Source organism: Coregonus clupeaformis, chromosome 17 (assembly GCF_020615455.1).
Source record: "Coregonus clupeaformis isolate EN_2021a chromosome 17, ASM2061545v1, whole genome shotgun sequence".
NCBI classification, from domain to species: domain Eukaryota; kingdom Metazoa; phylum Chordata; class Actinopteri; order Salmoniformes; family Salmonidae; genus Coregonus; species Coregonus clupeaformis.
Genome location: NC_059208.1, coordinates 60,722,875 through 60,737,496, shown reverse-complemented (window position 1 = coordinate 60,737,496; position 14,622 = coordinate 60,722,875). Strand labels below are relative to the sequence as shown.

General features: G+C 48.4%; 1 protein-coding gene across 2 annotated transcripts in view; it reads right to left on the bottom strand.

Moving 5' to 3' along the window:
• trit1 (tRNA isopentenyltransferase 1) overlaps positions 1-14,622 on the bottom strand; it is a 96,986-nt gene that overhangs the window by 43,959 nt on the left and 38,405 nt on the right. For both annotated transcript variants that reach the window (XM_045226450.1, XM_045226449.1), the window contains exons 2-5: positions 12,016-12,156; positions 5,400-5,498; positions 2,907-3,061; positions 282-424 (exon numbers count right to left, since the gene is read on the bottom strand). In XM_045226450.1, the coding sequence (XP_045082385.1) occupies positions 282-424; positions 2,907-3,061; positions 5,400-5,498; positions 12,016-12,156 (538 nt within the window). The remainder of the gene's footprint in view (positions 1-281; positions 425-2,906; positions 3,062-5,399; positions 5,499-12,015; positions 12,157-14,622) is intronic.

The following is a 14,622-nucleotide window of genomic DNA, read 5'->3' as shown; positions in this document are numbered from 1 at the left end:
GTAGTTGACCCAAATTACACATTGGTTTCCTAACCCTGTAAGCAACTCATGGTAACCAACCCAATGTAATACAGCAACCCATGCTTTGATTCTGGACAACGTATCCAAATGCTACTTTTTAGTGTTTGTGTCCAAAACCCAATGCAAGTTAATATCCCTTGGGTTGCTTTTTTTTGCACTTCGTGTCCTAATCATTTTAAAGTAACTTTATTGAGCTAAGCAATCAATTTGAGACACTTTGGGAAATAGTGAAGGGGGAGGTGTGCCTGTGTGCTCCTTACACTCTGTGTCAGCGTGTAACCAGAAGATACAGGGGTCTGGGTACCTCAGTGGCCCCCCCAGCCCATCTCCCCCCTCCTGCCCTCTCTGCTCCTCCAACCAATGGCTGTGAGGCACGCCTGTCTCCGCATGCACCTGTAGGCTCCTAGAGGTGTCAAACAAACAGGACACAGTCAGAGTCCCGCCCTCTTTCACAGATCAACAACACAAGAGGACAAGGAGATGAAAAGAAAATGAAAAACAACAGATTTCTTGACATTAGATGGATGTGATGGACTGGTGTGATGGACTGGTGTGATGGACTGGTGTGATGGGCTGGTGTGATGGGCTGGTGTGATGGGCTGGTGTGATGGGCTGGTGTGATGGGCTGGTGTAATGGACTGGTGTAATGGACTGGTGTAATGGACTGGTGTGATGGTTGGGGCTGGTGTGATGGTTGGGGCTGCTGTGATGGGCTGCTGTGATGGGTTGGGACTGGTGTGATGGGTTGGGACTGGTGTGATGGGTTGGGACTGGTGTGATGGGTTGGTGTTATGGGTTGGGGCTGATGTGATGGGTTGGTGTGATGGGTTGGGACTGGTGTGATGGGTTAGTGTTATGGGTTGGGGCTGATGTGATGGGTTGGTGTGATGGGTTGGGACTGGTGTGATGGGCTGGTGTGATGGGCTGGTGTGAAGGGCTGGTGTGATGGGTTGGGGCTGGTGTGACGGGCTGCTGTGATGGACTGGTGTGATTGGTTGGGACTGGTGTGAAGGGTTGGGACTGGTGTGATGGGTTGGTGTGATGGGTTGGGGCTGGTGTGATGGGTTGGTGTGATGGACTGGTGTGATGGTTGGGGCTGGTGTGATGGGTTGGGGCTGGTGTGATGGGCTGGTGTGATGGGCTGGTGTGAAGGGCTGGTGTGATGGTTGGGGCTGGTGTGATGGTTGGGGTTGGTGTGATGGGCTGGGGCTGGTGTGATGGTTTGGTGTGATGGGCTGGGGCTGGTGTGATGGGTTGGGACTGGTGTGATGGGTTGGGGCTGGTGTGATGGACTGGTGTGACGGGCTGCTGTGACGGGCTGCTGTGACGGACTGGTGTGATGGACTGGTGTGATGGACTGGTGTGATGGACTGGTGTGATGGACTGGTATGATGGGTTGGTGTGATGGACTGGTGTGATGGACTGGGGCTTGTGTGATGGACTGGGGCTGGTGTGATGGGTTGAGGCTGGTGTGATGGTTGGGGCTGGTGTGATGGGTTGGGGCTGGTGTGACGGGCTGCTGTGATGGGCTGGTGTGATGGGTTGGGGCTGGTGTGATGGGTTGGGACTGGTGTGATGGGTTGGGGCTGGTGTGATGGGTTGGGGCTGGTGTGATGGGTTGGGGCTGGTGTGATGGGTTGGGGCTGGTGTGATGGGTTGGGGCTGGTGTGATGGGTTGGGACTGGTGTGATGGACTGGTGTGATGGACTGGTGTGATGGGTTGGGACTGGTGTGATGGACTGGTGTGATGGTTGGGGCTGGTGTGATGGGCTGGTGTGATGGTTGGGGCTGGTGTGATGGTTGGGGTTGGTGTGATGGGCTGGGGCTGGTGTGATGGGCTGGTGTGATGGTTGGGGCTGGTGTGATGGTTGGGGTTGGTGTGATGGGCTGGTGAGATGGACTGGTGTGATGGGTTGGTGTGATGGACTGGTGTGATGGACTGGGGCTGGTGTGATGGACTGGGACTGGTGTGATGGACTGGTGTGATGGACTGGTGTAATGGACTGGTGTGATGGGTTGGGACTGGTGTGATGGGTTGGGACTGGTGTGATGGACTGGTGTAATGGACTGGTGTGATGGGTTGGGACTGGTGTGATGGGTTGGGACTGGTGTGATGGACTGGTGTAATGGACTGGTGTGATGGGTTGGGACTGGTGTGATGGGTTGGGACTGGTGTGATGGGTTGGGACTGGTGTGATGGACTGGTGTAATGGACTGGTGTGATGGGTTGGGACTGGTGTGATGGACTGGTGTAATGGACTGGTGTGATGGGTTGGGGCTGGTGTGATGGGTTGGGACTGGTGTGATGGGTTGGGACTGGTGTGATGGACTGGTGTGATGGGTTGGGACTGGTGTGATGGACTGGTGTAATGGACTGGTGTAATGGGTTGGGGCTGGTGTGATGGGTTGGGGCAGGAGACTACTCTATGCCTAGTAAACTCAGCAACCTCTCAGCTCATTGACAGGATGAAGTTTTTATGCAACACACACACACACACACACACACACACACACACACACACACACACACACACACACACACACACACACACACACACACACACACACACACACACACATTTACGAAGCGGAGGTACAGTATGTCAGAACAGCCTGTCTAGAACCTGTGAGACTGAGGGTTGGGTCGCTCTTCCTCTAATGTGTGTGTGTGTGTGTGTGTGTGTGTGTGTTTGCTTGTGTTTGTGTGTGTGTGTGTTTGTGTATAGGTCACACTGTTCCTCTGACAGGAAATGACAGGAGGAAACAGTTTGTGTCGGGGTGATCTCTGTCTCTTCACACCACACAGCGCACCCAGGCATGAATAAGTGATGTGGGTTTGAATGTCAATATAGAAGCCTTTTTGTTTAACACACAGCATAGCCTACCTGGCCATCTTGCGCGTGTCGTGAGGGTGCAGCATGGAGGCCATTTCAGGATCGACCACCGTCAGTCTCCTGTGGAGCTCAGCCCCGCCCAGTTTCTCCAGCTCTGCCTTCCTATCAGGAGACCCACCATCCTTCCCCTCTCCTTCATTCTCCTGCTGAGAGACAGAACGAGGAGGAGGAGAGGGGAGAGAAAGAGAGAGGTAAAGAGAGAACGGGAAAGAGAGAGAGAGTGGGGGAGAGAGGTAAAGAGAGAAAGAGAGAGAACGGGGGAGAGAGGTATAGAGAGAACGGGGGAGAGAAAGAGAGAGGTAAAGAGAGAACGGGAAAGAGAGAGTGGGGGAGAGAGGTAAAGAGAGAAAGAGAGAGAACGGGGGAGAGAGAGAGGGGAGAAAGGTAAAGAGAGAACGGGGGAGAGAAAGAGAGAGGTAAAGAGAGAACGGGAAAGAGAGAGTGGGGGAGAGAGGTAAAGAGGGAAAGAGAGTATCAGAATAAAGTGAGTTGGCATTATATTGCATCATCAGGTGGTCTTCTCAATATCTTTCCATACTTCGGAGGGAGGGAGGGGGAGGGAGGGAGGGAGGGAGGGAGGGGGGGGGGAAACGGGGGAGAAAATGATGAAAGAAAATAAAATAAGTTACATGAGGTTACTTTCTTACCCCTGTCCTGTATCCCCAGTACTCTCCACAGCAACAACTCATGTAGGTGTGAGTAAGGAGTGAGGCAGGGTGAGGCAGGGGTGAGGAGGGGTTAGTTAGGAGTGAGGAGGGGTGAGTTAGGAGTGAGGAGGGGTGAGTTAGGAGTGAGGAGGGGTGAGTTAGGGGTGAGGAGGGGTGAGTTAGGGGGTGAGGAGGGGTGAGTTAGGGGGTGAGGAGGGGGTTAGTTAGGGGGTGAGGAGGGGTGAGTTAGGGGTGAGGAGGGTGAGTTAGGGGGTGAGGAGGGGTTAGGGGGTGAGGAGGGGTGAGTTAGGGGTGAGGAGGGGTTAGTGGGGTGAGGAGGGGTGAGTTAGGGGTGAGGAGGGGTTAGTTAGGGGGTGAGGAGGGGTGAGTTAGGGTGAGGAGGGGTTAGTTAGGGGTGAGGAGGGGTTAGTTAGGGGGTGAGGAGGGGTTAGTTAGGGGGTGAGGAGGGGTAGTTAGGGGTGAGGAGGGGTGAGTTAGGGGTGAGGGAGGGGTGAGTTAGGGGTGAGGAGGGGTTAGTTAGGGGGTGAGGAGGGGTTAGTTAGGGGGTGAGGAGGTTAGTTAGGGGTGAGGAGGGGTTAGTTAGGGGGTGAGGAGGGGTTAGTTAGGGGTGAGGAGGGGTTAGTTAGGGGTGAGGAGGGGTTAGTTAGGGGTGAGGAGGGGGTGAGGCAGGGTGAGGCAGGGTGAGTTAGGGGGTGAGGAGGGGTTAGTTAGGGGGTGAGGAGGGGTAAGTTAGGAGTGAGGAGGGTGAGTTAGGGGGTGAGGAGGGGTTAGTTAGGGGTGAGGAGGGGTTAGTTAGGGGTGAGGAGGGGTTAGTTAGGGGTGAGGAGGGGTGAGTTAGGGGTGAGGAGGGGTTAGTTAGGGGTGAGGAGGGGTTAGTTAGGGGTGAGGAGGGGTTAGTTAGGGGTGAGGAGGGGTGAGTTAGGGGTGAGGAGGGGGTGAGTTAGGGGTGAGGAGGGGTGAGTTAGGGGTGAGGAGGGGTTAGTTAGGGGTGAGGAGGGGTTAGTTAGGGGTGAGGAGGGGTAAGTTAGGAGTGAGGAGGGGTTAGTTAGGGGTGAGGAGGGATGAGTTAGGGGTGAGGAGGGGTTAGTTAGGGGTGAGGAGGGGTTAGTTAGGGGTGAGGAGGGGTAAGTTAGGAGTGAGGAGGGGTGAGTTAGGGGTGAGGAGGGGTTAGTTAGGGGGGAGGAGGGGTTAGTTAGGGGTGAGGAGGGATGTGTTAGGGGTGAGGAGGGGTTAGTTAGGGGGTGAGGAGGGGTTAGTTAGGGGTGAGGAGGGGTGAGTTAGGGATGAGTTAGGGGTGAGGAGGGGTTAGTTAGGGGTGAGGAGGGGTTAGTTAGGGGTGAGGAGGGATGTGTTAGGGGTGAGGAGGGGTTAGTTAGGGGTGAGGAGGGGTTAGTTAGGGGTGAGGAGGGGTGAGTTAGGGATGAGTTAGGGGTGAGGAGGGGTTAGTTAGGGGTGAGGAGGGGTTAGTTAGGGGTGAGGAGGGGTGAGTTAGGGATGAGTTAGGGGTGAGGAGGGGTTAGTTAGGGGTGAGGAGGGGTTAGTTAGGGGTGAGGAGGGGTGAGTTAGGGGTGAGGAGGGGTTAGTTAGGGGTGAGGAGGGATGAGTTAGGGGTGAGGAGGGGTTAGTTAGGGGTGAGGAGGGATGAGTTAGGGGTGAGGAGGGATGAGTTAGGGGTGAGGAGGGATGAGTTAGGGGTGAGGAGGGGTTAGTTAGGGGTGAGGAGGGATGAGTTAGGGGTGAGGAGGGGTTAGTTAGGGGTGAGGAGGGGTGAGTTAGGGGTAAGTTAGGAGTAAGGGGTGAGTAGTGAAGTTCTTACCCCTTTATCCATCAGTACTCTCCACAGCAGTGATTCTATGTAGTAGTTAGTTCCTCCTACTATGATAGGCAGCTTCTCTCTGCTGTACATGTCCTCTATGTGAGGTGGTTAAGGAAACACTGATAGACAGAGGGACAGAGGGACAGAGGGACAGAGGGACAGAGGGACAGAGGGACAGAGGGACAGAGGGACAGAGGGACAGAGGGACAGAGGGACAGAGGGACAGAGGGACAGAGGGACAGAGGGACAGAGGGACAGAGGGACAGAGGGACAGAGGGACAGAGGGACAGAGGGACAGAGGGACAGAGGGACAGAGGGACAGAGGGACAGAGGGACAGAGGGACAGAGGGACAGACAGACAGACAGACAGACAGACAGACAGACAGACAGACAGACAGACAGACAGACAGACAGACAGACAGACAGACAGACAGACAGACAGACAGACAGACAGACAGACAGACAGACAGACAGACAGACAGACAGACAGACAGACAGACAGACAGACAGACAGACAGACAGACAGACAGACAGACAGACATACATACATACATACATACATACATACATACATACATACACTACCAGTCAAAAGTTTGGACACACCTACTCATTCAAGGGTTTTTCTTTATTTTCTACATTGTAGAATAATAGTGAAGACATCAGAACTATGAAATAACACATATGGAATCATGTAGTGACCAATTAAAACAAATCAAAATATATTTTAAATTTTAGATTCTTCAAAATAGCCACCCTTTGACTTGATGACAGCTTTGCACACTCTTGGCATGCTCTCAACCAGCTTCATGAGGTAGTCACCTGGAATGCATTTCAATTAACAGGTGTGCCTTCTTAACATTTACATTTTAGTCATTTAGCAGACGCTCTTATCCAGAGCGACTTACAGTTAGTGAGTGCATACATATTATTTTATTTTATATAATTTTTTTACTTCATGTTTTTCATTTTTTATCTTTATTTTTTATTTTATTTTCATACTGGCCCCCCGCGGGAATCGAACCCACAACCCTGGCGTTGCAAACGCCATGCTCTACCAACATCCCTGCCGGCCATTCCCTCCCCTACCCTGGACGACGCTGGGCCAATTGTGCGCCCCATGGGTCTCCCGGTCGCGGCCGGCTACGACAGAGCCTGGATTCGAACCAGGATCTCTAGTGGCAAAGCTAGCACTGCGATGCAGAGCCTTAGACCACTGCGCCACTCGGGAGACAGTTAATTTGTGGAATTTCTTTCCTTCTTAATGCATTTGAGCCAATCAGTTTTGTTTTGTGGCAAGGTAGGGGGGGGGGAGGTATACAGAAGATAGCCCTATTTGGTAAAAGACCAAGTCCATATTATGGCAAGAACAGCTCAAATAAGCAAAGAGAAACGACAGTCCATCATTACTTTAAGACATGAAGGTCAGTCAATATGGAGGTCCAGAGCACTCTGGAGCAGGTTTTCATCAAGGATCTCTCTGTACTTTGCTCCGTTCATCTTTCCCTTGATCCTGACTAGTCTCCAAGTCCCTGCCGCTGAAAAACATACCCACAGCATGATGTTGCCACCACCATGCTTCACCGTAGGGATGGTGCCAGGTTTCCTCCAGACCTGACGCTTCGCATTCAGGCCAAAAGATTTCAATCTTGGTTTCATTATGACCAGAGAATCTTGTTTTTCATGGTCTGAGAGTCTTTAGGTGCCTTTTGGCAAACTCCAAGCGGGCTGTCATGTGCCTTTTACTGAGGAGTGGCTTCCGTCTGGAAACTCTACCATAAAGGCCTGATTGGTGGAGTGCTGCAGAGATGGTTGTCCTTCTGGAAGGTTCTCCCATCTCCACAGAGGAACTCTAGAGCTCTGTCAGAGTGACCATCGGGTTCTTGGTCACCTCCCTGACCAAGGCTCTTCTCCACCGATTGCTCAGTTTGGCCAGGCGGCCAGCTCTAGGAAGAGTCTTGTTGGTTCCAAACTTCTTCCATTTAAGAATGATGGAGGCCACTGTGTTCTTGGGGACCTTCAACGCTGCAGACATTTTTTGGTACCCTTCCCCAGATCTGTGCCTCGACACAATCCTGTCTCTGAGCTCTACGGACAATTCCTTCGACATCATGGCTTGGTTTTTGCTCTGACATGCACTGTCAACTGTTGGACCTTATATAGACAGATGTGTGCCTTTCCAAATCATGTCTAATCAATTGAATTTACCACAGGTGGACTCCAATCAAGTTGTAGAAACGTCTCAAGAATGATCAATGGAAACAGGATGCACCGGAGCTCAATTTCGAGTCTTGTAGCAAAGGGTCTGAATACTTACGTAAATAAGGTATCTGTTTTTATTTTATTTTTAATTTGCAAAAATTTCTAAAAACCTGTTTTCGCTTTGTCATTATGGGGTATTGTGTGTAGATTGCTGAGGATTATTTGTTTTTAATCCATTTTAGAATAAGGCTCTAACGTAACAAAATGTGGACAAAGTCAAGGGGTCTGAATACTTTCCGAAGGCACTGTATATATATCCATATATACAATACACAAAAACATAAGATACAGTGAGCTCCAAAAGTATTGGGACAATGACACATTGGATTTATAAATGCTACACTGACTGAGGTTAAAGTGCAGACTGTCAGCTTTAATTTGAGGGTATTTTGGGTGGCAGGTATTTTGGGCGGCAGGTAGCTTAGTGGTTAAGAGCGTAGTGCCAGTAACCGAAAGGTCGCTGGTTCTAATCCCCGAGCCGACTAGGTGAAAAATCTGTCGATGTGCCCTTGAGCAAGGCACTTAACCCTAATTGCTCCTGTAAGTCGCTCTGGATAAGAGCGTCTGCTAAATGACTAAAATGTAAAAAATGTATTTTCATCCATCCAATTCATATAAGGAAATTCACTTTATGTACATAGTCCCCCCATTTTAAGGGACCAAAAGTATTGGGACAAATTCACTTATATGTGCATTAAAGTAGTCAAAAAGTTAAGTATTTGGTCCCACATTCCTAGCACCTAATGACTACATCAAGCTTGTGAATCTACAAATTAGTTGGATGCATTTGCTTTTTATTTTGGTTGTTTCAGATTATTTTGTGCCCAATAGAAATTAATGGTAAATAATGTATTGTGTCATTTTGGAGTCACTTTTATTATAAATAAGAATAGAATGTTTCTAAACATTTCTACATTAATGTGGATCCTACCATGATAATCCTGAATGAATCGTGAATAATGATGAGTGAGAAAGTTAAACACGCACAAATATCATGCTAACCTTTCACTATTACAATAACTTTTTGTTTTCGGGGGGTATGACATTTATAGGTGCCAGACACACCGGTTTGAATGTGTCAAGAACTGCAACGCTGCTGGGTTTTTCATGCCCAACAGTTTACCATGTGTATCAAGAATGGTCCACCACCCAAAGGACATCCAGACAACATGACAACTGTGGGAAGCATTGGAGTCAACCTGGGCCGGCATCCCACGTGGAACGCTTTCCACACCTTGTAGAGTCCATGCCCCGACGAATTGAGGCTGTTCTGAGGGCAAACGTGTTTGTGTGGAGGGGAGGGGGTTCCTAATGTTTTGTACACTCAGTGTATATGAACTACATGTATTTATTTACAACGTAAAAGACCAGTGATCAGAGAGCTGATGATAGGCTCAAGTACCTCTCTCCCCCTCTCTCTCTCTCTCTCTCTCTCTCTAGGGATAATTAGCTAACTGCTCAGACAAGATAAGGCCCATCAGCTATCATCACTCACCTGCCCCTCGCACAGTACATAAACACACACGCACACACACACACACACACACACAGTCACCACCCTGCGTCACTCTGCACTCATTGCACTCCCCAAGGGGTGAGCTAGAGGAAGAGAAGACAGATGAGAGAAGAGGGAGAATATGAGCCTGTGGGAGAGAGAGAGGGAGGAAGAGAGGGGGGAGAGAAAGGGAGGGGAGAGAGAGAGAGGGAGGAAGAGAAGAGCTGCAGGAAAGAATAAATACTGACAGTGAAAGTAGAAGAGAAATAGAAAGGGAGGGTGGAGAGAGAGAGGGGGAAGGGGGGAGAGAGAGAGAGGTGGGGAGAGAGAGAGGGAGAGAGAGAGAAGGAGGGGGAGAGAGAGAAAGGGAGGGGGGAGAGGGATTGAAAGGGAGGGGGGGAGAGAAATCGAAAGGGAGGGGGGAGAGAGATCGAAAGGGGAGATGGAGAAAAAGAGGGGGGAGAAAGAAAGAGAGGGGTGAGAGAGAAAGGAGGGGAGAGAGAAAGAAGGGGGAGAGAGAAAGAGAGGGGGGAGAGAAATAGAGGGGAGAGAGAAAGAGAGGGGGGAGAGAAATAGAGGGGGAGAGAGAAATAGAGGGGGAGAGAGAAATAGTGGGGGGAGAGAGAAATAGAGGGGGGGAGAGAGAAAGAGGGAGGGGAGAGAGAAATAAGGGGGAGAGAGAAAGAGAGGGGGAGAGAGAAATAGAGGGGGAGAGAGAAATAGAGGGGGGAGAGAGAAATAGAGGGGGAGAGAGAAATAGAGGGGGGGAGAGAGAAAGAGAGGGGGGAGAGAGAGAAAGGGAGGGAGAAGCAGGAAATTATGCTAGAGAGAGAGAGGGGATTGGAGAGGCAGAGATAGAGAGAAGCAGAAAGAGAGATGTGAACAGCATGTTAAATAGAGAGACAATGATAGGACGTTATCCTCCACTCTCTCTCTCTCTCTCTCCATTCCTCTACACCTCTTCTCTTCCTCCTCTTCCATTCCATTCTTCTAACCCCTCCAACTTTCTCTGTACATCATTTTAACTACCTCTATCTCTCCCCCTCTCCATGTCCATCACACTCTCTCCGTCTTCCACCCTCTCCAATCATCCATTCCTGTCTCTCTCTCTCTCTCTCTCTCCATACCTTCTTTCATGGCCTCTCCCCCTCTGTATCTCTCACTCCCACCGTCTGTCGCTCCCCTTCACGCCCTCAGTCTCTCTCCCTCCCCCCTCTCCCCGTCTCAAATTCTCTTCCCCGGCACATGAGGGCTGCACTGACACTATTATTAGAGTCTCCAGCTGAAGCTGCTGTGCAGAAATCCCCAAAATGTCCCCACAAAGATAGTAAAACAAGGTATAGTCTCTGTCCTGGGGACATGTCCTATTTTTAGGCTGAGGGAGAATAGCACTGTTACAAGGTGAGTAAAGCATATGCTGTGTGTGAGAAATCAAAATGTTTATTGGTCGCATACACAGTTCCGCAGATGTTATTGCAGGTGCAGCAAAATGCTTATTTTTCCTAGCGCCAACAATGCAGTAATATCTAGCAATACAACACCAACAACATTACAACACCAACAAACAAAAAAAACAAGAAATTAAGACCTATCAGAAGTCCGGAATATAAAGTAATGTACACTGAACAAAAATATAAAACCCAACCATTTCAAAGGTTTTACTGAGTTACAGTTCATATAAGGAAATCAGTCAATTGAAATAAATTCATTAGGCCCTAATCTATGGATCTCACATGACTGGGAAAACAGATTTGCATCTGTTGGCCACAGATACCTTAAAAAAAAAAAAATGGGCCTCAGGATCTCGTCACGCTATCCCTGTGCATTCAAATTGCCATCGATAAAATACAATTGTGTTCGTTGTCCGTAGCTTATGTCTGCCCATACCATAACCCCAACCACCACGGAGCACTCTGTTCACAACGTCGATATCAGAAAACCGCTCACCCACACAACGCCATACACTTAGTCTGCATTTGTGAGGCCGGTTGGATGTACTGCTAAATTCTCTAAAACAACGTTGGTAGGGAAATGAACATTCAATTATCTCGCAACAGCTCTGGTGGACATTCCTGCAGTCAGCATGCCAAGTGCACACTCCCTCAAAACTTGAGACATCTGTGGCATTGTGTTGTGTGACATTACATTTACATTTTAGTCATTTAGCAGACGCTCTTATCCAGAGCGATTTACAGGAGCAATTAGGGTTAAGTGCCTTGCTCAAGGGCACATCGACAGATTTTTCACCTAGTCGGCTCAGGGATTAGAACCAGCGACCTTTCGGTTACTGACACAACGCTCTTAACCACTAAGCTACCTGCCGCCCCAAATCTGCACATTTTAGAATGGCCTTTTAATTGTCCCCAGCACAAGGTGCACCTGTGTAATGCACCTGTGTAATGACCATCTATTTAATAAACACAAAAGACCAGCAAAAAATGGATAAGAGTGTGGTGGTATAGCAGGAACAGCGACATTTAATGGTCAAAACCCGGTACTTTCACACTACTTATGGTAAATAATGCAACCGACTGCAATTACTCATTTCCCTGAACAGGGAAAAAAATTAAAATAAATCACCAGATTCACAGGGAATACATTACATAGTATGGAGAAGCAATACTCCAAGCTGCAGCTTCATACTACTGGTCAAACATAGAGAACTGATACTGTAAACGCGTCCGAAACAACCCCGCTTCAGGCTTGGGCAGTGGCTACGGTCAATTGGTAAGGAAGCCACTAGACTACAGGTTGTTGGGGTGCGATTGGCACGGGGTGGGGGGGGTCCGTGGGTGGCTTAAAAAAAGAAAAATATATATTTCCTCATGTCTTACTCATTGGTAGAATCATAAAGGATATGAGCGCCAGGGCCTTGTTCCTGAAGTCCACCACAGTATAGCTGCTGACCAGGGGATCCACGAAGCTGATCATGTGATGCCTGCACTGGGCACGCTCCTCAGCCGTCACCTTATTGGTTATGATGTCCAGACCACGGTACACCTGAGGAAGACAAAGAGAACCAAATCAGATCGACAAGGCAGAGAAAGTTGTCCAGGAAATGTGCTTCAGAGACCAATCGAACCCTAATTAACACAAAACAATATAGAGTGAGTTAGGCCTAGTAGCAGAGATTACAACAGCCACTGAGCTAAGCAGACCCACGGACACAGACACTGTTGGCTGTCGGAATGTAACAACTGAGCGTCAACGTCTCGGACAGGCCTCTCTAACCAGTTTACGGAATTTCTCGGAATGCTAAGATGCTCCGAAAGGGCCTCTTGTACTGTAGCCTCTCTCTTTAGTCTCCCTACCTATTCATGTACTGTAGTCTCTCTCTTTAGTCTCCCTACCTATTCATGTACTGTAGTCTCTCTTTACTCTCTCTACCTATTCATGTACTGTAGTCTCTCTCTTTAGTTTCTCTACCTATTCATGTACTGTAGTCTCTCTTTAGTCTCTACCTATTCATGTATTATAGTCTCTCTTTAGTCTCTCTACCTATTAATGTACTGTAGTCTCTCTCTTTAGTCTCTAACTATTCATGTATTATAGTCTCTCTTTAGTCTCTACCTATTAATGTACTGTAGTCTCTCTCTTTAGTCTCTAACTATTCATGTATTATAGTCTCTCTTTAGTCTCTACCTATTCATGTACTGTAGTCTCTCTTTAGTCTCTACCTATTCATGTATTATAGTCTCTCTTTAGTCTCTACCTATTAATGTACTGTAGTCTCTCTTTAGTCTCTCTACCTATTAATGTACTGTAGTCTCTCTCTTTAGTCTCTAACTATTCATGTATTATAGTCTCTCTTTAGTCTCTACCTATTAATGTACTGTAGTCTCTCTTTAGTCTCTCTACCTATTAATGTACTGTAGTCTCTCTTTAGTCTCTCTACCTATTAATGTACTGTAGTCTCTCTACCTATTCATGTACTGTAGTCTCTATTTAGTCTCCCTACCTATTCATGTACTGTAGTCTCTTTAGTCTCCCTACCTATTCATGTACTGTAGTCTCTCTTTAGTCTCTACCTATTCATGTACTGTAGTCTCTCTCTTTAGTCTCTCTACCTATTAATGTACTGTAGTCCCTCTTTAGTCTCTCTACCTATTAATGTACTGTAGTCTCTCTACCTATTCATGTACTGTAGTCTCTATTTAGTCTCCCTACCTATTCATGTACTGTAGTCTCTTTAGTCTCCCTACCTATTCATGTACTGTAGTCTCTCTTTAGTCTCTACCTATTCATGTACTGTAGTCTCTCTCTTTAGTCTCTCTACCTATTAATGTACTGTAGTCTCTCTTTAGTCTCTACCTATCCATGTACTGTAGTCTCTCTCTTTAGTCTCTCTTCCTATTAATGTACTGTAGTCTCTCTTTAGTCTCTACCTATTAATGTACTGTAGTCTCTCTCTTTAGTCTCTCTTCCTATTAATGTACTGTAGTCTCTCTCTTTAGTCTCTACCTATTCATGTACTGTAGTATCTCTCTTTAGTCTCTCTTCCTATTCATGTACTGTAGTCTCTCTTTAGTCTCCCTACCCACTGCCTAAATGTAGTGGGATGTAGTTCCTATCCCCACCCAGTGTAACTGTCCAGTAGCAGTCTCATGGCAGAGAGATTTAGTCATTTAGCAGACGCTCTTATCCAGAGCCACTTACAGTCAGTGCATACATTATTTTTTTCATACCCCCCGTGGGAATCGAACCCACAACCCTGGCGTTGCAAACGCCATGCTCTACCAACTGAGCTACATCCCTGCCAGCCATTCCCTCACCCTACCCTGGACGACGCTGGGCCAATTGTGCGCCGCCCCATGGGTCTCCCGGTCGCGGCCGGCTACGACAGAGCCTGGATCTCTAGTGGCACAGCTAGCACTGTGATGCAGAGCCTTAGACCACTGGGCCACTCGGGAGGAAGTAGAGGGATGAGAGAGAGAGAGAAAGAAAAGGAACGTAAAACAGTGACATGACAGAAGGCAGGAGCACCATCAGTAATGAAACATAACGCTCCATAAGGCAGGAGCACCATCAGTAATGAAACATAACGCTCCATAAGGCAGGAGCACCATCAGTAATGAAACATAACGCTCCATAAGGCAGGAGCACCATCAGTAATGAAACATAACGCTCCATAAGGCAGGAGCACCATCAGTAATGAAACATAACGCTCCATAAAATTACCAGACATTATACCACTTCCTCTCTGACACACACAGTAATAGAACGATCAATGTGTTCTCCTAGTTGTCAGTGCGCGTACCCATCTCACTCTGTGCCTGTCAGGGCAACAGGAAACACGGTCCCCTGACAACGCAGAGCGGAAAAACCTGTTCCTCTAAGGCATGTGTCAAACTCATTCCATGGAGGGCGTAGCGTCTGTTGGTTTCCCCTTTCAATTAAGACCTAGACAACCAGGTGAGGGGAGTTCTTTACTAAGACCTAGACAACCAGGTGAGGGGAGTTCCTTAC